The sequence below is a fragment of the Strix aluco genome, chromosome Z, assembly GCF_031877795.1.
Source record: "Strix aluco isolate bStrAlu1 chromosome Z, bStrAlu1.hap1, whole genome shotgun sequence".
Lineage (NCBI taxonomy): Eukaryota > Metazoa > Chordata > Aves > Strigiformes > Strigidae > Strix > Strix aluco.
Window position 1 is genome coordinate 58,050,500 of NC_133971.1, and position 24,032 is coordinate 58,074,531.

The window sequence follows — 24,032 nt, forward strand, 5'->3', positions numbered from 1 at the left end:
TTTGGCAGTTAGTCTACTTAGGCTGTGTCAACTTTTATTCAGTCTTATTTACAGATTTACAAATCACATTTACAACAGTTTAAATTTTTCCCCTCTGGTTTCAATTAAGTCTTAAGTATGAAGTTTCATGGTGGAGATAGCCTCCACTGCTTATGAGGCTGACTGTTACTGTGTATCTATTTAGGAGAATCCTGTATCCTCTGCAAATAAGCCATTTATAATTAATTTCCCATACACACAGATTTGATCCATCTTCTGTTCATTTGTAATGAAAAGCCTTCAAGGCATGAGTCCAGTTCCAAAGCATCCATCAGATAATTAATGTTGCCTGTCTGTAAAGAGGTTTTGGTAAGAATTCTGGTAACTGCAAGAGAACTCCTCGTATGGCTGTTGATAAAGATTGAGGCGTTTCATCTGCCATGTGTGGAAGTGTAAGGTTTCCATCTTAATTCTATTATGTATTTCTAGTCTACCATTCCCAGTACTACCTAAAACCAAGATTTTTGGTCAGTCTGAAAAAGCACATTAAAAAATATATTGCTGTTACTAGTTTTAAGGACAGAGAAATGCATGTTCTGGTTGCCATTAGTTCATCAGCTGCTGTCTTGGCCTCATTTACCTGCTCACAATCCATCTGTTTTCCCCATTTTGATCTTCAGTGCCTGTGCCCTGGTGTCTGAAGGGTACTCAAACAGCTTCTGGTTTCTGGGAGCCTTTCACTACTATCAAGAAAAGGACTTGCAAAGGATTCAAGCACTAACCACAAAAGGAGGGCAGTTTCTACAGAAACTGACACTCCTACCAAAGGAGTGTGCCCAACTGCCCTTTGAGACAGGGACAGCACAGCAACTTAGAGCACTGACTCCCTAGGTTCAATACCTTCCTTATTTTTGGAGCTCAGTTGGCTTGTTTTGTCCCTGTATGATGTTCTGTCATCAACAAATGGAATTTGTCACCGCTACAGCCCTTACTGTTTAGCTGCAGGGTTTCCACTTAAAGTGTAAAATCACAGTGAAGTACTCTTGCAGTGATGTTATGCTTAGTGTTGTGTTCAGCAACAGCAGCTTTTTTTGGTAGGAAATCACCTCACCATTACTTAGGAAGACAGGCAGGACTGAAGCCACTAAAGGAGATCATCCTGATACAGCTCTTCTTTCCGATGAGACATTTCATTGCAAGTTTCTCCATGATGAAGTTTTATTTGAACAGCAAATTAATTAAATCCTAGCTTTTTTGTATACTATAGATGAAATTACATCCTCTCACCTTTACAGAAATAAACGTAGACAATCTCTTGCTTCTATTAGTAGTAAAGACTATTAAAATAGGTAACACCTGGTGTGAGTTATCCATCTATGTTGGGACAGAGATGTAGTGCTGTCACTTTTATCTCTTCATTCTTTCAGCAAGGTAGTATGGTTGCACCTGAAATTTAATCTTTGTTCTTAAAACCTTATGCTGAAATTTCTATTTGTGAAACACTCCAGAAGCAGTAGCTAAGAAATGCAATTGTGTGAGACACTGCTAGGAGCAGAATGGAGGCTCATGGAATTAATTGTTTTTTATCCTTATCAATTATTCTTAAGATACAAGTTGAGAACTACTGAGTAAGGGTGAACATATTCTGGTCCTCCCGTCCTTATACTCTCACACTGTATGGGGTCAATGAAAGATCTTCCTTTGGATAGGACCAGTACTAAAAGAGTGTTTCTAGCATGTATTTTCCAACCTCCTAGCCCTACCAATTTATTGGTAACTACCTTTTTTTTTTTTTTTTCCAAAACTTTTAACAAGACAAGAATTGTTTTGGGATATATAATGATGTTTAATTATGATTGTTAATTTGCATAAAGAAGTAAGAATTGCTGTTGTCCTGCTGAAAAGAACTATTTCTAGACCTAACATACAAAGAAAATAATTCTGCTTTTTAAATTATTTGTAGCATCTTCATAAGCCTGTTGTGGAAGCTGCTTACTTTGTTTTACACTCTGAAGTTCAGCATTAGGCTTTTAATTCATATCAATATAATTTCCACTTAAAATACAGTAGCAGAATATTTTAAAAAAAATCTTAGATATTTGTTCATATTCTGTATGGTACATACTGAAGAAAAAATTGAGGGGGTATGTGGTTTTACAGGAAAGTGGCAAGTCCTGGTCAAGTGCGTAATTTTCAGTTTACTCCAAAACCTCATTATTTACATAAACTGATAAATACAGAAAATTTGCATGCATTTCTTGTGGACTGTCAAGACTGTATTTCAAATTTGTTTTCTTCCGTTGTATGATATGACTTCATGAATCTTAATCACGGGAAGTAAACAGCACCAGTCCTTTGGGATACATAAGCGCTATCTGGATTTTATGAAGAAACTTCAAAGTGATTAATTATAGTTCTATGTTTAGTCAACACCTGAGATCTAACTGTAACCCAAAATTGCTTAGTCCAAGCTTGATTCATTACACTATTTCTTTTATTCTAGCTATAAGGAAAAATGTAGCCATGTAATGGTCTGCAATACATATTAATTAGATGTGAGGTAGCTGCTCTCTGAACCTTGGTTAACTGCTTAATCTTTCTGTGACTCACAATCTTTGGGCACAGCAAGTATCGTGGCCTCACATGGAAGCTCCTGTGCACCTGGACCTCTCTTCCATTATGGAACCAACATAGAAGATACCTCTGTGCATATCATGGATGTATCAACAGGCAGTAATGGCCTATCTCACCTAACCCTCCTAAAGTGTTTCTTTGGCAGCATATTGTTACTGTTACACGATTGAATATAAAGAATATACTGATCAATTTGCCTCTCACCCCGTGGCCACAAAGGACTCTGCAGCACCGTGAGAAAAGGGCAACAGGACACAGACGGCCAGAACAATTCATACATTGCACAGGTCAATCTTTGGCAACATTTTAAGGGCCTCTGGTAAAGAAGTCTGCAAGGGGCAGGCCATGGGCCAGATCTGGTTGACAAACCACAGCATGTGCCCATTCTTACTGAGAAAATCAATCCAGCTGTACCAGCTCTATTCTGGAATTGATTTGCAAACTTTTAATACAACATAGTATACATAGTAAAAACACAATACAACCTTTTTCTGTGAAGGTTGTAAATGACAGCCTGTGCAAATACACACTACTGACTAAAGGCATATGAAATATTTTTCTAAGTTTAGGATTTCCTGCCAGAAATACTAATTCTAAACTTAAGCAAATTCATGTAACTAGATGTGCATTACCACAGTTGGTCCCGTATAGTTCAAGGTACCATGTTTGCACCAACAAAATGGAGGACATTGCTGGAAGGGTAACAGTCTTACAGTTGTGTATGGGGTGTCTGACTACACTTCGTGGGAAAGAGGAGTCGGGTGAGTGTGTATTTCTTGGGTGCCAGCCAAGTGATTGTTGGGGAGATGGTTCTCCAGGGTCCTGCCAGCCCCTCTGACTCCTACTATCCAAACCTAAAGTACCCAAGCCCAGCCTGGTACTGAATGCCCCTGATTTTTCCAGCCCCAATTTCTACTCGATAGTTTCACCCTCAGTGTTCCTCAGCGTGCGTTTTTGTCAACCTACCCCACATGCAAGGAAGGAAAGCCTTTTACTCAGCTTTCCTCTCCCTCTCACCATTGCTATGCTTCTGAATCCATCTTCCCAACCCTATTCCAGGTTTCTACCAATGCCCTTAATTGCACACTCCAATCAATTTGTTTTCTCCAGGGCCTCCAACTCAGTGCAGTCATGCATGTAGCCTGCAGCCTGTCTACAGCTGAATTTTTTTTAAATGTGTTTTCTATTCCTGGCCAACACCCACCTTTACTCTTAGCTGGCTGTTGCAGTTAGCAAAGCTTGTGCATCCAAGCTTGTGTAAAATCCAATCTTGAATTCTCACTTTGGTGAGGATTTTGGAAACTCAGGCAGATTGCTCTTCACCAAAATCAACCACAGGAGTTTTCAGAGACTAGAGAAGGAAGACGTTCTAGGAGAAAAGTTATTCATGTAACATATCTAGGATTCTGTGAACCATGTTGTGTTCTTGGGAACTGCTTAATGAAGAGTTCATATCTGACCTAAATTCATACAGCTGAGTTCATACAGCTAAAATGGGGGATTACTGTAATAACTGCTAGGCTAAAAATCATGTAGAGGAATGAAAGTGAGAAAGAGAAGGTGAGATGTGCTGCAAATCTGTTCTTAAGCTGTTAACAAGGATCTGGCAAAACTGCTATAACTGGTAAAACCAGAGTGCTCCAGAGAACAGATGTTTAATACAGGTGCTGCTTCATGTTGCAATAGCTCTGTTTTAGACAGTTCTGCAGACAGAGTACTTTCATGACAGCTGAAACACTAAAGTCACAAAGTTGTCATCCTAAGAGTAGCTACTGTCAAATTACGTTTCACGACCTTTATTGAAGTGAGCTGAAAAATACATATTATTGAAGACTTACAGAAATCACTGATGCAAGACTTTGAGAGGTTTTAAAATATAAATTTTTGGTCCTGTTAGAAGGCTTAAATTTAGACCTAGACTGAGTTCATGCACTAAGGCTGAAGCCCAAGGAACATACTGGGACATTATTATTATATATTTGCTGAAAGTAAATATTTTATTTGTCACAGGTTTTTCAGCAAGCTCAATTTTATGTGTGTCTTCTCTGAAAATAAACATCTGGAAATCATGTCAGAAAATCACATACCACTGATCACATGTAAGAAATTAGAGAGGTTTTATTACTGTAGTACTCTAAGACCACAACTGAGTTTTAATTGCAATAGAGTTAGTATTTGCTGAAGTAATTGAAGCATTTGGAAAATAATCTTCTCATTCATCATTTAAAATTAGCTACTGCTTTTGGTTTGCAGTAATTCTAGCATTGACACCTGTAGTGTATAGACCATTTAAAGTTAACAAATGTTTCTTTAACATTTCTTTTAATCACAGAGGAGCAAAGAGAACTTCAAACCTCTGATTTTTGTCAGCATATCAAATCATGATTCTTTTAAGTGAAGCTTAATTTAATCTTATATTAGAAGTTTCTGAGCTACTTAAGAATATATTCTGTGAAACTATGCCTATCAAGTATCATAATTACATCTTGTGAATCTTGGAATTGTGAAATGTAGTCGACAACTGAACAACACACAACACTACCATGACACTGAGCATCCATAATAAAACTGTCAGAAGTCCACAGCTTTAAATGCCTTTCAGTTCTTTTGTCTGGAACCAATTCTCCATCTCTTTTTGGTACTGTTCGCAAAGGAGTTGTTAGTATGAAAGACTGCCTTCTGTTTTAAATTTTTAAATAAATTAGATTGGGGGGGATTGATGATATTCTTCCTGTAATGAAATCTGCAGATGGATTCTCTATCCAGAACAGAATAGGCAGAAGATTATTAGTTTTAAGAGATCTTGAAAAGAAAATTGTCATTCTACCTCACTGAAGTCTATCAAAACTATCAAATCTAGAAGGGTAAGGTCTAATCCAGTCTTCTTCCTGGCATGAAAGTAAACAGGGCTGGAAAATTACCCTTACCTTCCCAAGCTCTTAAGGGTTCAATAAGTCATGTCAAATACCAAATAAATACATCTGAAGAGTTAGGATCCAGATATTCATTAACCATAATGCTGGAGGGAAACATGCACAGGAAAGAGATGCTCCATGAGCTTTAATGGAAAAGAAAATGCACATGAAGCACTGTTTGGTGCTTTAAAACTGTATTCTTCCGTTCTGAACTGGAAAGTCTCTAGCTAGTGATTGAATAGAGATGTTTGGAGTGTATGTCCAGGAGCTAACAGAACAGATCACCCTGTAGGTCCTCCAATTCCGGCACATTCTGGTCAAGTTTTTAAAGTATAAACTTCCAATCTATCTGGTATGTTATCTTTGATAGTGCAGCCTTCCCCATTCTGTTTTAATTAACTGAATTAATGAGAAAATGAGTAATATTTACTCTCAGACAAGAATATAGCCAGAATACTAGAAAAATGAATATGAAATTATCTGAAAGGTGTAGTAGCCCAGTTATTACAGTCTGCAAGTATGTATATCTCTTGAAATAATTAACTTCATGAAGTTCAAGGACATAGCCTCAGACAATCATGGATGACTGCCCTTCTGCTGTTCTAAAATTCTAGAGAAACTCTATAATCATGACTGTAAATGGTGGAAAAAAAAACCAACCCTAGTTGCTCTGTCATAAAGACACAACAAGAGAATGTGTGAAGCTTAAAGAATTAGTACTATTTCAAGTTACAGTACTGAAAACAAAAAAGTATGATATATCTTATAGCATCAGTTTACTTGTAATTATCCAATTTGCTTTTAAACTTTTGAATATTACAACTGTACTTACACATCACTCTTGTAATATGGTGGAAAATTATTAATAGGGAGAATGCAATGTTATTTAAGTATAAAACTCAAAACAGACCTTATTATTAGAACCACAACCTATGTTTCCACAATTACAAAAAAGATATTGTCATTATTAATTTGACATTTGCTTACAGTAACTTCAAGTTATTTTTCCATTCATAACCTAAAGGCTTAATATACGGGTTTGTAGTATAACAACATACAGAATAAACAGATGGACTGAGAGTCCACCATTTCTTTACAAAATAAATGTTTTCAATAAATACACTGTAAACATTCAAAACTGAGGCAAGAGTATTTTAGATTACAGTATTTTTATTCCATAAATGTAAGAGTGACTTAACATTTGCATAACTGCAAAATAAATCACTAAGAATTTAGGAGATTCCATAACTAAGTTTGCTTGTAGAATCTTAATTCAGACCCCGCTATGCAATTCTTATGATGCAATTTTAGTGACAGAAATCCTCTTGGCCTAGGATTTTTTTCTCCTAGCTAGCTCCTGAGCCCTCCAGGAAAATCTCTGATTGCATCAATGAAGGCAAGCATGTTTGGTGCCAGGTGTTCCTGTTGGGGCAAGCTGGAAGATGAGACAGGCTCATTTGCATGTCTGAAAAATAGCATGTGGGAACTCTGATTACTAAACCAAGTCTTTTCATTGGCTTTTGACTTAAAAGTAAAATACTCAGCAGATGTGAGAAACAAAATGAGGAAGCTGAAAGCAGGCATATTGAGGGAGTCCTGTTCTGACTTCACAAATGTTGGAAATGAACTGGGTACAGATGTGGCCCTGTTTCTCTATGGTAGGAACTTATATGTGATTCTTTTCCTCTCTTTTTCACACTTCAAAACTTGAATACTAAGTTGAATGAAAATTTTAAAGTTCAGCTTCAGAGTTCCAGTGCACTAGTGTTGTTCTGATGAAATTGCTTCTTCTGGAATTTTTTTGATCAGAAGTGGGCGTCAGAGTCACAAGTGAGACTCAGACTCCTGTGTGTACCTCTGTGAGGGAGCAGATGTGGAACAGCTGCAACCTTCCCTTGGTTCTCTCTTTCCATCTGTTCTAGAGATGGCGAGTGGTTGAATGTAATCTTAGAACTAAGCACATTAGGCATCTAATAACTGGCCTTGTTGGTGTTCCATATATAAATACCCTGGTATTCCCAGATGAATGACAGAATAAGTAATGTTTGGGCTATGTAGTTGGCATCATCTGTAGAAAGCATTTTCTCAAAGTAGTTAGTGGTCCCACCAAACACTGTGGATGACTACTCCAGTATATCTTCCACCTCCTTTAGGAGTGTGACAACAAAGTAAATCTGTAAGGCATCAAATCTTTTGATGTTTGCCAAACACTGAACCTAGTTGCAAGGCAGATACCAGGTTTGGAAAACTGGCTCTGAAATAACTGTTCCACAGAGATGGTGGAAAAAACAGAATTTCAGCCAGCTGTGAAAGAAGTTGCTCCACAGTCACTCATGGGAATGCTAGCACACAGCTGCAGGTGAAAGCTCTGTGGCAGTCAACAGCACCTGGCTCTCATGGCCTGCCCCTCCATTCATGCTTCTTAGGGGCATGTGAGGAACAGGGAATTTAGACAGAGTGGTGTGGTTACAACTATTTGAAGAAAACAAAAAACATCCTCTTGCAAACATCCTCTCCTTGCCACCCAAATAGCAGATCAGCAGATGCTACAGAAAGTTATTCACTCTGTCATAACTCTGATTCTTCAGCTGCAACATCTTTAAGAATCATAATTACTGGGGAGGGGGAAAAATAGCTATAGCACCCACAAGTCAGTAATTATAATTGTTTATTTAATAACCGTTTGACCACCCAGATTCTACAGATTTAGATTCTACGGAATCTGACATTTTGGATATGAAGATATCCATTTAGTCACATGTAAAAGGAAATTCTGTATTATTAGTGGAAATATTCTTTTGGGGAGCCTAGTAGGGAAGAAATGCCTTGGTTTGTTTTTTTTTTTTTAATTTTTTTCAGATCCTCTTGTCCCAAAATATCTGTTTTAATTTCTGGCTTATTACTTTCAGTAACTCATAACTTTAATAACATTGGCTTAAAAGGTTTGAGTTCCTCACTGTTCTCAGACTCTTTTAAGCCAGGTGCCTGATGTTACCATTGTGGATGTACAGAAGCTTCTAGAAAATGTCAAATACTTGGCAAACACCCCATGCATCTACAGTAGGATTTTAGATTGCTTAAGGAGTGGATTTTTGAAGTGCACTTCCTGATCCCTTCCAGTACTCTGCACTTTGATTTGCACTGTAGAGCCTTCTCCCTCTGCACTGTGCTGGTTAATTTCAGATGAGCCAAAGGGGAAGCAACTCCACGCACCCAGGCTACAGGAGCAGACTAAAGCTTGACTCATCTAACCCCACTCCTTCCCGAAGGTGTGGGGTGTGGATGCTGGGTCCTCAACTAGTGTTTTTTTCTCTGCAAACCCACTCCTACTGCACTGCATGGCTTGCTACTGCAGACAAAACTTTATTTCCCCTTAAGGAAAGCAGTGAAAGAGTGCAGAAAAAGTGAAAAACTTTTGCATACACCCCACCCCGGGTAGGTCTCATCAGACTGGTGCTTCCCAGCAAATGCAGGGATGTCACATCTGTCCTTTTTGTGCCAATTCCAGTGCTTTCATGGTTACTCCAGCTCTTCCACACAGGGGTACAAATTAGCAAAGATAGGCCACAGTACCAACTGTTTCAGGCATTGTTACTTTTTAGCTTATGAATTAAGAATTTTAATGAGATAGTGGTGTACTCTCCATTTGCACCAGATATTCTATATTAAAAATAATTGCTTTGTTGTCACTTTAGTAAAAATTATTATACAGAACAATTTACTGTAGTGAATGTAGTTGAACATGCCTCAAAAGACCCATTCTGATGGATTACCCTCATTTCTTCCTCATTATTGTTTTTTCCTTTCATATGTCACCATGAAACAGCCCTAAGGCAGCTACTGTAAATGCTAGCTTGTACGCTGCAAATCTCCCAAGCACTTTATTATTTCTATGGCCATTTTTTTAGATACTAACTAACTGCTCTTGGTTTTGCCTTTTAACATGATTATAGAAAGAGAAAATACAGAGCGATTTTCTGAGTGAGCAGAAAGTACTGCACTATTTGCTAATCAGATAGTACTGCTTGAAGTGCAATATGTCTACTTACTAAGCTCAGCTTAATTTTGGTTTGTAATCTCTGTAACAGGACATTCTTTATTTTCTCCTTTACTGTGCTATTCAATCTTCTCATATGATTGAGATACATTTTTATAATTAGGGTTCTATTTTTCATCTTGAGTAGGAGATGGGGGGTGGGGTGGGAATGTTCCTTCTCTTGCCAGATATTCAGAGCAGCAGTTTGAGCCACTAGAAAGCTGCCCTTTCAGCTATGTTAAACAGCAAGTGAGCTGCAGAAATTCTTCCCTTGGAAAATTCAGAACACAGTTTCCACTTTAAGGCTGCACGCCTGTGAAGGCTTAATACTTCAATGGTTAAAAGAAAGATAGTTACAAATGTTTGAATGAGCAGTGGTATTGAAATAGTAAATACTGATTTCTCTAAACTTAGCAGCAATAGTCAGTAATTTCAAAGAATACAGTACCCTGAATGCTTTTCATACAGATGATTTCTTGAAGCATTGGAAAAGTTCAATTGTTAATTAGATATTAAATATTTGATGATTATCCATAAGATTCTTTGTATTTATTTTCAGCTTCATGAGTAGTACACTTTGACAAGCGAGATTTTCATGCTTCTTATGGTATATTTCTCCCAAGCCTACTTAATATGTAAAATATATATGTTAGCTGTACTTCAAGTTCCAGAATGGAGCAGTCTTCTTGTAATGAATTCCAAAACTGAAAATTTGAGAACTAGATGGTTGGTACAATTAGTTTCAGATCTTTCTAGACTGTGAAGTGAGCCCTGTATTATTTTCCCACTGAAAGAAAAATCAGATTCTAAAATGACCACCACAGCACAAATATAAGGAGGTCATCATGGCTATTTCCGATGTATTTTATTGTTTGAAATGAATATTTCTAGGAAAGCATCAGAAAGAGGGATGAGAAGAGAGGAGCAAAGCATGATATAATCTAAGAAAGAACCTTTAAAATCAATGTCACAGCTAATGGATAAAGAAAGTGAAACTTTCATCATGGATTTGGATAGTATGACAGTAGCATTCTGCAGCCCTTAGGGTTCACAAAAAAAAAGCAAAGCAGACAAAGAGCAAAGGAGAGTTTTTCCCGCAATCCACTAATCTTAATTAAAGTCTAGGGCAGTGCTTCTCAGCACCTGACCTTGCTTAATCATGTCTCCTGATATCAATAAGGAATATGTCAGCTCCTCCAAGATGCTGTGCCTTAAAAAGCCTGAATCCCCGCTGTACTTGAAGAAGTAGGCAGAGTCTGTGCATACAGGTGTGGGAAATGAAGACTCCCAGGAGGCCAAAGGCTGGAAACTGGTGGCTTTCAGTCCCAGGAGGGTATTCTGCCCCACCTGCAGGTCTGCACCTACAGAAGCGATTCAGTGCCCTGGTAACAGATGAGGGGCTGGGAGCTACATCTGGTGAAGCACCCCAGCTGGCTGCACTTGAGTGCCATGGCAGTCAGGGGAAGTGGCAAGGGATAGTAGTGCAAAACTGCCTGCTGTGGGGCAGAGGTCCCCATCTGCCGACCTAACCTAGGTCAGGACCCAAGGAGGTTTCCTGCTTGCCGGGGGTTCAGATCCAGGACATTGAGAGGAGGCTGCCAAGGCTTCTCTGGATCTTGGCCTATTCCCCCCCAGCTGCTTTTCCACATGAGCACTACCAACAGAGCCAGGGGGGACCTGGAGCCTAGCAAGAATGACTATGTGGATCTGGAGGTGAGGACCACAGGCACCAGGGCCCAGTGGTGTCGCTTGCCAGTGAAAAGAGGAGCTTGAGGAGGAATGAATAGATCCTGCAGGTCAACAGCCATTTTTGCAGCTGGTATCAATTATAGGGTTTCAGCTTTTATGACTATCAGGCCATTTTGAGGATCAAGGACTGCTAATTGATCCCACCCGACTGAGTATGACAAAACATCTTGTCAGGTTTGTTAAGTCTGGCCAACCTGGTGAGAAGAGCTTTAAACTAGGAACAAGGGAGGGAGACAATGACCCACAATCAAGACAGGAAGTTATGGCCTGGATTGACAAGCAAAGGGCACAGGTTGATGTGGACAGCAAAACAGAGTGGAAGGGGGCCCACCCCACGTGTAGGCACACAAATAAGGATGTGCAGCGAGGACTGCATGATGGCAAAAGCTCTCACACTCTTTTTGGAAAATCATCATGATTAGGTGCCTCTGTACATGCATGTAGCATGTAGTCACTACGGACTTCACCTGACTGCCATGACTTTTCAAACACAACAGAGAGCAGTTTAGCGACTACATCTGACAGATCCCTCAGGAACTTGGGATGCATCTCATCAGGTCCCATGGATTGGTGGATGTTCAATATCTAGGCTCATCTGCAAAAACAGGAGTTTGTTACTTTACAGGGATTACAACCTTTAATCACTGAATAATTTAGACACCTAGATTCAATACTGCAGTCCTCAGAGCCTGCACAGAGCTGCTGCCTATTACAGTAGTACCTGAAGGGCTTCAATTTTCAGTATTAAGATGTACCGCCTTTCGAAATTTCTGCTTCTGATCACACACTCACATTATTCCCTGGCTTCAAGGGTTGGAACAGCTCAGTGCTACCTCCTGTCTGCATCAAAGAGGATACACTTCTATACTTGACTTCCTTCAGGTAGGTAGGTATTTTCATTTGCCCCCTGTGAGAGACTGAAATGTCATATGACTGTCTCAAAGCTTGCTTGTGTCTGTGCAAACCTCCAAGACAAGCTGCTGCGGCCTGTGAATTGGTCTGGGGAATGTCGCCCAGGGAAGCGAGAGTGTATTGAAGAATGCACCCCCCATTTCTTTGCAGTTGCATCGTTGGACTCCTTAGATAAGCCTCAAAGGGGCAGACTGTACTGAGCTGGCCCCATCCTGTAGCCATTTGTGGCTCTATTGTGTAGGCCAGACCCCATGCATGCATTGCCAATGAACTGACAAGAGGCAAAGGTTTCTGCCCAGAAGCCAGATGCAACAAAACCTGTGGGACCAGAGAAAAAAAACCTAAAGGTGGGCAGATATGTTAATCAGTGGATACAATGAACTTAAAAACGCAACAGAAACTTTGCTCAGTGTGCATCTACCATCGAAGCCAGATCTGTGTGCACCCACCACCGAAGAACTGAAGACTGAGGACCAACAGGACACCGCAGCCCTATCCTGCATCCTTGCTTGATTTCTGTCTTTTTCTTCCATTCTGTGCTATCGCTACCCCTCTTCACTTTTTTAATAATAAAAACCTGTTTGGGGTATACAGCATTTGACCTCGTTTGTGTCTTAATCTCGCTCTTGGGATGATATCGAAACCTCCCCCGACATTGGATCGGGACACCCCCTTGATTGCCACATCTCAGGGTTGATGTTCTTATTTTCCCTTGTAGCTTTGGCAAGACTCTTCCTGTTGTAACCCCAGAAATGGGATAGGTATTATACATGTATAAAAGGCTATGTTGTGAATGTCTTCAGTCTGGATAGAAAATCTCTGAGTGTAGGCAAGTAAGAACACAAAGCTCTGTTAACTTCACAATGAAATACAAAATTTTTCTTGTGGGCTGCATATCTGCTTCTTTGAATTAGGTTTGTGGGATTTGGAGTTAGAAGACATTGATGAAAACCTAGAGATGAACTGGTAACTTCAGCTCTGCTGCTTTCTTGATATCATAAGACACTCAGTGTAAGGAAGTTATGAGAAGTGTTTTGATCCTTTATAGAAAAATGCAGTTAATGGTGAGTGCTATAAACTCGAAACAAAGAACTAGAGGGCACAGGAAGGGGAAAGATCTTCCCTGAGATTCAGGGATGCAGTGCTCCAGCCAAAGCTGATACACAAGACTCTTACCCCTATATTCAAAGTTATGTGTAAGGATGAAATAAATGAAGAATTGAAGAACTGTAGTTCCTGTTTATGAGTAGGATAGACTGAATGCTTACTCTGTGGATAAGAAACAGAGGTTAAAAGGCTTGGTAGTGGATATGCTCTTTATTCAAGATGGAGAAATGCCTAGTTGTGTTAGAGGGTCCAAACCACCGAAGTGTCACTTTGGCATATTAGAAAATGATATCCTGAGATTAAAAATCAAGCAGACTCTTTGTGTACATAGTGATCCATACTCACACTTAATCTCCAAGATCCCTGCTGAGGGGAAATGAGAAAAAAAAATTAGTTTTTATCTGGGTGAGTTTCATTAATGACTATCATATAATCTTTACTGTCCACAATTAAACTGCAGTTAGCAGCTCTATGTTTAAGGCAAGTACTCCACCAGAGGCCAATATATTGCCACTTAACTACTGGCAGTTTAAATATCCAGTAATAATATCCTCTGAGCAAAGCTGAAATTGTGAGGTTTTTTACTTCTTGTCATTAGACTAATTCCTACACTTATAAATAAACTGCCTTTAGACTGCAGGGTTATGGGGTTCGGGTGTTGTTTTTTACCCAGAGATATTACATAGCATGTTGATTTTAAGCATTTGCATCATAACTGTTAGCACTACCAGGCAAGTAATCTTTCCTTAATATTGAAAGAGCTGATAACTTATGAAGTGAACCTCCTTATTTTCCCCTCCCTCTTACTGTGTTTTGTTTCACATCTCTGACTGGATGAAATGGATCTTTCCTGGTGAAACTAAATCATCACAAGTGTTCCAGAAGATCACATAATGCACTGCAGCTGGTAACAGCACTTTGCTCTGTTCGAGCCAGTGTAAAGCAAAATCCTCTGAAATGTGCAGAACTAGAGATTTCACTATACAATTCTGTTCCCATCAGACAATGAAAAATCAATATTCACTTTTTTGAACAAACTTATTTTTGGCTAATTTTTCATAATTGTGGAGTTAGACTTTTTACCAGAGTCTAAACCCAGAAGTAGAAGTATTTCCACTTGTAAGGGTCCTCTATTTCAGTCAGTGAAACAGCCACATCAGGATTACCAGGTTTTCTGAACAAGTCAACAATAAAAAATAATGCATCTAGGGAAAGATAAAAAGTAATCCACAATCTGAAGCTCTGCTGACCAAAAAGAAACTCTCAGCATTTCTGTCACTGAACATGCATGTCTACTTGTAGAAAACACAAACACAGATGGTCATCACTGAAGGAGCTGATATTTTTTGACTGAGGAGCCTTAACTACTTGTGGAGAGAGGCAGAAGACTGATTGTCATAGACATAGGTGCATCTGAAATTATTTTTCACCAATTATTCTTATTATAGAGGAATATCTGTATCTGATTTCCCAATGGGACTATTTATTGGTATCTTTAGCATACATAAAGACCATCTCATTTGCAAGAAGAGGTGAGACTTGTGACATTTTTATATGCACATTAAAAGAAAATATATAATCTGAAGTTATGGCATTCCAAAGAATCACAAACACCACTTGTGCAGGCCACAGTTTAATTATTAGGGCCTTTTTACAGGATTTATAATTGATGAAGTATTTTAAAATTACTAAATTTATTTTATATTTTTTCAAAAAGTCTATTCTGGTATCACCTATCTCTCATAGCTTAGTATCAACTTCCTTACTTTAGAGGGAATTACTTTGTTGTGTTTTAAGCAAGCTGGGGTGAGATGACTGGCAGCACCTGAAGAAGCAAGGACTAGATGAGGCAGGTCATGCCAAACCACTGGCACTACATCAACAAAGGTATTAAAGATGGCACCACAGACAGTGTACATTACTTTTTACTTGCCCTAACCACCAGGAGGGTTTGCCACTCTTTGGCTCTCTATACAGAAAGACAGGGTTGGAGAGAGAGTTATTATTCTGGCATGAGATGCTACCCCACCTACAGAAAGTGGGAGTGATGTGTTTCAATCCTAACACAGCCTTTGAAGGCACATCTCATATGCTTCCCAGCAGACTGGTATGAAAAGCTGAACATTTGTTCTGAGAAAGGACAGCTGCTGAATCAGGCCTATAGAGTTCTTATAAAATGGGATCAAGTTAAAGGGTTTAATCAGATATAGCTAAGTACTGAGTTATTTGTATTGAGAATGTTACAGACATCAGCAATGATTTCAGAGGTGAGCTAGCTTTTATAATCACTTAAAGTTATATACCGGACCTACTGTTCAGGCACTTCAGTGCTAAGAAGTATAGCATGCAGACATTTGTGTTGCACTGCTATCTAGTTAGACTTCCTGAGAGTAAGATCCCTTGGAGCAAGTAAGACTGTCAGGATCCACAGCAGGCATTTGTAGTTCTTAGCTATTCAGTAGGAAATAACAGGGAAAAATTCTCATTGGACTTGTGTGGCAGATGCACTCGCCCAATGAAAATAGGGCTTCTTGGCTGCTGAAGTGTAGCGGCTCCTGACTGCCTTTGCTCTCGGGGCTTCACGGTAGTTAAGGCCTTTAGCCAATGGGAGCCGCTACTGACTACAGATCAGATTCAGCCTGGGTATAAATGGAGTCCCTTGGGGGAGCCATTTTGAGTTTGTCCCCTGGAGCAGCACGCTGTGGGCAAGGACTCTCCCCTTGGGTCAGGACGCTGCCCAAGGAAAGTCCTTGAGGTGACTTGGGTCAGGATGCTGCTCTGAGAAGGTCCAAGTTGAGAGCCCTCACTTGTTAGGTGAGTGATAAGAGCGTTTTGGGTTGTCATTAAACCCTAGGCAGTGGGGCTTTGTTCTGCGTTTTGGGTTGTTATTAAACCTTAGGAATTTGTTCTGTTCTCCTCTCACAGACATTCAAACCTGTATTTGCAGAGGGCTAGTTAATTGTGTTGACAATAAATTTTTAATTTTTGGTGGTTGCTTATTTGAAAGCCTCCGTAAGAAATTGGCGTAGTCAGCAGGATGTCAATAGATGAGTTATTACAGAAGTATAGTTGTGTCCCTTTTCCCCCAGATGTACAATGGGTGAAGGAGAAGTGATTTGATCTGGTGGCAGTTGTGAGGAAGTTGTAACAAAGCCAGGGAAGTCAGTGGAATGGCGAAAGTGAAGGAAAAATGTGCGCCATTTTAGGTGCCTGCTTGATTCAGGCGCAGGATTATTTTGTAATAGTGGAGAAAGGTAATTTAGAGGAACAATTGGAAATTGATTGTTTGAAGACAGAATTGTTAAGAGAAAGAGAGAGAAGGCAATTATTAGAAAAAAAAATTGAAATTATGTTAGCATGAGCAAAAAAGCCTCCTCATGTTGTTCAGATTCGGAAGTTAATCACGAGTGTAGATCTTGAGAAGTGGGACAGAGACATTTGGGGAGAGTCTGATGAAAGTGGCTTGGAGGAAATAGAGGAATTGGAGGAAAAAAATGTGCGACCTCTCATCAAAACAGAAAGGCATACAGGTCCACAAGGTGGGAACCCCCGAATCACCATCCATACAACCCCCTGGACAGGACCCAACCTGAGTCAACTTCGAGTTAAATATTCACATAAGCCAGGTGAAACTGAAACCGAGTATTTGTGGAGGGTTTCTTTAAGGGTGGCGGGTGGGGGGGGGGGTGTTAGAATTCTGTTGAGTATGACAAGGTGGGAGGTTTCTGGGGTCCTGGAGTGTTTTTAAGTGACTGACCAGAGGGTAACCAGTCCATAAATAATATCTCCAGTGGCTTACTGGGCTGGGGGTGTGGACCCTAAGGAGAGGGGGGAACCTGTTACCATTAAGGTGAAGGGATAGTCGGAACTGGCAGAGGGAGTATAAAAGGTGGTTTGCATTCAGGCAATGGATGAGAGGGGGTGGTACGGAATACCACTTGCTGTGCCAGTGGATCCCAGCCACCTTAGACCTCTTATTAGAGGGCTCCTGGATGCCTTAAAGATACACGTCCAGTCCCTTAGAGAAAGGGTGCAAAGAGCTATTGAACGCAACTAGCGAAACCTGCCCCCCTTGTGTGCACATGTTAATGTGGGCAGAAGTGTTACAGGATCTGGCTGCTTATAGGCAAGAGATGGGCTGGACTGACCGAGGTGGGGGCGGGGATGGAAGCTGGAGGGTTCGGCCAGTCAGAAACTCTACCCTGAGCAGCCTCCTCATAGAGAGTTTAAACTGCCCGGGATAAGTCAGGTCGATTTTATGATTACAGAAGGAATCACCTTTGGCGCTGTGGTGGTTTAGCCCCTGCCGTGGACCACGCGGCCGCTGCCCCTCCCCCACAAGGGGGTGAAACACAAAGCCCCAAGACTGAAATAAGGAAAGGTTTAATACAACAGTGCAATAGCAACACAACAAGCAACAGCAATAACAATAACAGTAATAGTGACAGCAATGAACAGAACAAAATAGCTACCAAATACAGCAGTTTGAAGCACGATGTACAAGACCACGAGTGCACTGCACTCCCGCGCCAGGAAAATATGTGACCTGCCAGGATGTGATGTCCCCATGGTATCTGAATAACCCGGCTAGAGCTCCCCCCACTGCTGGGGAAACTTAACCCTATCCTGGTTAAACCAGGACAGGCGCAAGGCATTGGCATGGGGGTACCCCAGGCAATATTACATGGGCAATCTACTGGTAATATCTCGAAGCTGGTGCAATTGCTGGAGGGGAGAACTTGAGAACAAAGAAAAAATATTATGGTTTGATGTTTTGGCAGGTAAACAATGGTGATTACCAGATGGCAGAGTCTGGAGTTTTGGAGTTTGGTGGACAGAAGTTACTTGTGTCTCTCAATATCCACTGCCAACTGCTGCCAGACAGGGTATTTTTGAGGCGATTAATGATACTGAAAAAAGATTATAAATCATACACATTCCGCCAACAATTGCTTGCTATGCACTGGCTCAAAAGCTCGCCAAAACCACGCCCGGAGAAGGGGTTAAGACCTTTGGAACTCTGCCTCCTGTGGGAGTCAAGCAGTGAGAAACTGGGAAGAAGTGCTGTGTGCAATTAGATCATTATTGCCACACATGACCGATAGAGAAGGAAACACCCAAATCAATTTAATCACATAACAGGAGCCACTTTACTGCCGGGGTGGTCCAGGAGTGGGCACATAAGGAATACAGTGGGTTTGCACACCCCATACTATCCTCAGGCTAATGGGCATGGGAAGCCTTAGGGAAAGGTGGAAAAACTCACCATATTAGTGCCCAATGGATAATTACTAATTTTTAACTTGATGCCCGCATTCTGATCTGAGGCCTAGTTCTGTTTTTTTTGTTAGGATCTTGGAGGAACAGATGACTCCGGCATCCTGATTGGCAATGGTGATCCATACGGACCATCAAGACCTGGACGACAACGTGGTGGTGAATGAATCTTGTGAAATTGGCAGCATTCCGAAGAATGTGATTGAACTTGGTGCTATTGCGTTAATACCACTTTAGGACAACAAATAAAGAAAGTGGCAAGACACTTGAGGCAATTGTTACTATATTAAGCATTAATTGGTTAATTGGATATGTTTGAATCTAACTTGTTAGAATGGTTAATCAGCTTCCTTCAATTTTGACTGTAGTACATTGGATGGTTGGTTTTTTTAAGATTTGATTGTATAATCATCTAGGAATGACAATCCACAACAAGTATGGAGACTCACTGGGACTGCACTTCCTTTTAACCTTGGAGGCAAGAGGTGACTGCACCACCACTTCAAGAAAACCAGCCAAATCATGACTGTAGTAATGGGATGGACTGTGTGGCAGATGCACCTGCCCAAGGAAAATAGGGCTTTGTGGCTGCTGAAGTGTAGCAGCTCCTGATTGCCTTTGCTCTCGGGGCTTCACAATAGTTAAGGCCTTTAGCCAATGGGAGCCGCTACTGACTACAGATCAGATTCAGCCTGGGTATAAATGGAGTCCCTTGGGGGAGCCATTTTGAGTTTGTCCCCTGGAGCAGCATGCTGCAGGCAAGGACTCTCCCCTTGGGTCAGAACGCTGCCCAAGGAAAGTCCTTGAGGTGACTTGGGTCGGGATGCTGCCCTGAGAAGGTCCTCAAGGTTGACAGCCCTGACTTGTTAGGTGATAGAGCATTTTGGGTTGTCATTAAACCCTAGGGAGTGGTGCTTTGTTCTGCATTTTGGGTTGTTGTTAAACCCTAGGAAGTTGTTCTGTTCTCCTCTCACATACATTCAAACCTGTATTTTGTGGAGGGCTAGTGTTGACAATAAATTTTTAATTTTTGGTGGTTGCTTGTTTATTTGAGAGCCTCTGTAACAACGACAACTCCAGCTCAGAGGTAGAACTCCTCCACCAGAGTTCCCAGCTAAGGAGGCAGCCTATACTTTCATTTATTACTGCCAGATAAAAGTGATAAACCCAGTAGGATAATGATTATTACAGTCACCTGAGAAGACAGGAAAACTTTGTTTAAACATCTCCTTTATGTAATTTAGACTGGGGATTTCAGCAAACACAGACCTCTTACTTTCTAGTCAGATACATTAATAGTTTGGCTGCAGGGTACTTAAGAGTTTTTGGCAATCTCACCTGTGGAAACTGAACTGCTTTCTGTAAAACACTTGCATGGTAATGGCAGCAAGGGACACACCAAAGGACAGCCTAAAAGAAAAGACACACTAATTAGAAAACACAGCCCTTCTCCTATGCAGACTTACACTGACATATTTTCTGTTATATACTTTGTGTCATTCACTGGAAAATGTAAGCACTCTGGGAATTAAAGGCCAAAATTAAGATTAGAAACCTTAGCCACTATCAATCAATCTCTTCTTTCCTCTTTGTCCCCTGACTCCCACTTCTTTTTTCTGGTGTCTCCCCCAATTCCCGCACAGAACTGCTTTGGGAGGGGAGAAGGAGCTACTACAGAAAGGATGGGGTGGCCTTCTTCAGGTATGCTTTCAAGAGAAATCAAATATTGGAAGTTTCAGTGTAAAGGCCAGGCCAGGAAGGTCAGGTGAGAGTGTTTCAGAGGCCAAGGTGTATCCATCAGTGAGGCCTGGGAGACAGATGTGGTGCTGTGCAGGAAATGCTGAATCAACTGGCTCATCACTAGCAAACATAGGTAGTCCCTGAATAGGACCCTAGTGTGGAATTTACAATGTACCCATCAGGGCTGAATTAATTTCATCTAACTTCGGCTATTTAATAATTAGCTGCCTGGGCTTCCCCTCTACTGAAGAATATCAGTAGACACCTCCATAAGACAATTCATCTCAACCTACAATAGTGCCATTGACTCCACTGACTACAGAGAAGGCCTACACGTTTAGTTTACTAAATTTCGGTGAAATAACTGTCAAGCATAAAGTATGCCTCCAATCTCTTTCAAGGCAACTAAGATCTTGTTTGGATAAAGTTATCACTTTATAACAACCCAGAATGGCATTTATTTGATAATAGCTCCTGGCTGTTAGGGCACTGGCACTCTCGCAACATGTGAAAGATCGAGGCAGAGGAGGAACTTTAACTTCTTTCCCAACTCTGGCAGAATGCTTACCACCACTACCCTATAAACAACTCTTACCATCATCTGCCAACATGAGTGAGCAGGTCAGGTACCTGACAAAAAGGTCCTGCAAGTAAACCAGGCAGATGAACAACATATGAATCTGGCTAGGGTGCAGGTAAAACCCTGCATTTGTTCTCTCTGCTTAACAGCAAAAATACAGGTTCTTTGAGGGAACTGGATTATCTCAATTTTGGATTTAAACACACACTAACTAGACATATAAAATTTTTTGTAGACACAGCCCTCAGCACACAATGTGTTTTGTATATATAATGGATTATTCTTCTACTCTTATGGTATAGAAAGTGGAAATTAAGCTTTAAAACTGCAGTAATCACAAAATTCCTATAAATAAAAGTTATTGGCACTTCACATACAACACATTAAGTCCTTTTTAATATCTAGTTATCAGTTCTGATACATACCCTTGTAGGTATCCGAAGTCTGTAATCAATCTTACTGTTCACAGTTGATTTACTATCAGCAGCTTTTAATTTTAATGCAGTGTAATTTACAAACACAGTCAGATTAAAAGAATTCTGAATCAGATCAGATGCAATTGTTTTTCATCATCACAATAAATCTGCCTGCATACTTGTACTTGATCTGTGGCTATGCTGTTCTCCTAAACAAGCTAATTAATAAGAATGGTAAGATCTAACGAACAACATTGGCCCAGGCAATCCTTGTTTGTTTTGAATTCTCTCACACAGAGAATGCTTATCCTGTAAACAAAAACAAAGAATACCTTCTAAAAAAAATGAGTCATTACTAGTCATGTCTAGGCATTGTATAGATAGCAGTCTTTAATAGCTGGAATAGGGAAAGGCAGGAAAGAAAATCATTTCTATCAGTCAAGACCCAGATGGGAATTAAAATAATCCGAAGCATGAAAATTTCAGTGTAAAACACCGCAGCTTTACTTACATGAAGAAAATGAATGCGAGATTTGAAACTGTGCGAGTCTGTCAAAAGACAAGAAAGCTACAAGCCACTTTTTTAGAAACATGTCTACTAATACACATAGTATCCACAATACTAAGAGAATAGCTGGTGATCTATTCTCTGGCAGTACAGCAGCAGTTTGAAAGGAAATGCACTACTGAAGGGCCCTAACTTTACCATAAGAACAAAAGCCAGGTTCTCATATCCTTCATTCTCTCAGGTTGTGTTCCACTTAACACATGCTCTATGCAAATTACCCCTTCAGACAGGTTTTCCAGGAAGAGAGAAAAAAGAATTTTTGGTTTGACAGTCAGTTGAACATACTGTTTCCCTTTTATAATACCCTTGTTTAGGAGCCATACGTACATATAATTTGAAGGATTAAGCACTCAGTTCTCTGCTCAGTTCTGTAACATGCTTCCTAGGGAAGTAGTCAGACTCCACAACTACAGAGAACTATCCTCAACCGCTGTTAAGAGCTCTGTTAGCACAGGATTAGGAAATACTCTGGTTAGAAATGCTCTGGAAGATACTTGAAATAACCTTTTGAATAAGCCAGTAATATCCAAGGCATCAGCTAAGCTTTTTAAGACCAAGGCCAACAACAGATAGAGTCAGTAATAGTTTACTAGTTGTTGCATTAAAATACTGATGATGATGCTATATTGCCTTCTGCAGAGATTGTGGCAGCAGATCAACACCTTTGAAAGTAAGCTCTTACAGATACAATGGCTGCCTTCTGTATACACTAAACATAAACATATTTAAAAGCTCCCTTTGCTTTCTACAGTTGTTTCTGCAAAGCATTTCAATTATGATCTACCATGTAAGATTGCTACACACACCCCTCAAATTCTAGCTGTAACACAAGTGTGCAAAACAACATTCAAAGTTGTGTTTATTAGGTCTATCTTTCTTGGTATGTATCTGACATAACTTGGTTTTAAGTTTTGGCACTTTCAGTTTACCTTCACACTCTTGTGATTAGCCCTGCAGCTGAAATACTACAGCTCCCATAAATACTTGCAGATCACCTTGTTGTATAAAGTTCTGTAATCTTATAGACTCTTCTATATAATTTATTTTTTCAGTGCCTCAATGTCTTCAGTTTTACAGCAAGTAATTTTCACTTCCATGGTTCTTCTGGTCTGAGAGTTCTCTAGTAACTTCAAAAAAGCATTTTCATAATGCCTCTCAAGATGGATGCAGCAATATCAGATCACTGTGTTAAAGCTCTTCTGAGTATCTCCACAAACACTGCAGAGGAACTATACAAGTCAGATCCTGAGGGGATGGTTCCTGCTGTTGGTTTCCCACACACTGTCTCTTCAATAAACTGGCCTGGTTTGCAGCTGCTGGTCATAAATTTCATTACACAGCTTATTTAGCAGAGGGGAAACAAGCATCTGCAAGGAAGTATAACAACTGTACTAAGCACATTCCTATCCAACAAGCGATACCTAGGAGACAAATTGGGGCTTTATTTATAGATTGCCTGCACAGTACATGGCTCACGTCCCAAGTTTCTCTGCACCCCATCAGGGGTTACTAACACCACATTACTGACATCCCTGAGCACGGTAAGCAACTTTATTCTTCTATCATAATAATTTAAAATATTTACACACCGCACTGCCACTCTTTTACACAAACATATACTTAGTGGTATATTCATGAACCACATCTAAATGGTTTTGCAAAGGCTGACACATTGTGGGATTTACAAGCATGGAAAAAAATATCTGTAGCCTTCTAAGAGACAGTCATTTGGAGGGCCTGTGAAAAAAAAAAAAAGCATTCCCTCTAAGCTTAAGTTCTCTCCAGAGACCATTCACTAGCTTCAAAATATCCACATCCGGCATTAACTAAAGCTCTCTTGGCAATGGCAGACTTCAAGAATGAGCATGTGCAAATAACATTTACTCAAGAAATCCCACAGCAGGAACAAGAAAATTGAAAACTCTTTAGGAAAATTACTACATTTCTGAAATATTATTTATTTGAGAGGCTCACAACTCAATGCTAGTATACATATACATATGTATATACATATATATGTATATACATACAGGATCCAAGGACAGAGGAAATTAACTAGTATATGGTGCCCACCCAGTAAGTGTGTGCACTACTGCAAGTAACACTAAGTTCATCCATC

General features: G+C 40.2%; 1 protein-coding gene across 1 annotated transcript in view; it reads right to left on the reverse strand.

Moving 5' to 3' along the window:
- RGMB (repulsive guidance molecule BMP co-receptor b) overlaps positions 1–24,032 on the reverse strand; it is a 47,953-nt gene that overhangs the window by 919 nt on the left and 23,002 nt on the right. Inside the window, 2 exon segments of the mRNA XM_074811863.1 lie at positions 13,678–13,698; positions 19,948–20,019. Coding sequence (XP_074667964.1) covers positions 13,678–13,698; positions 19,948–20,019 — 93 coding nt within the window.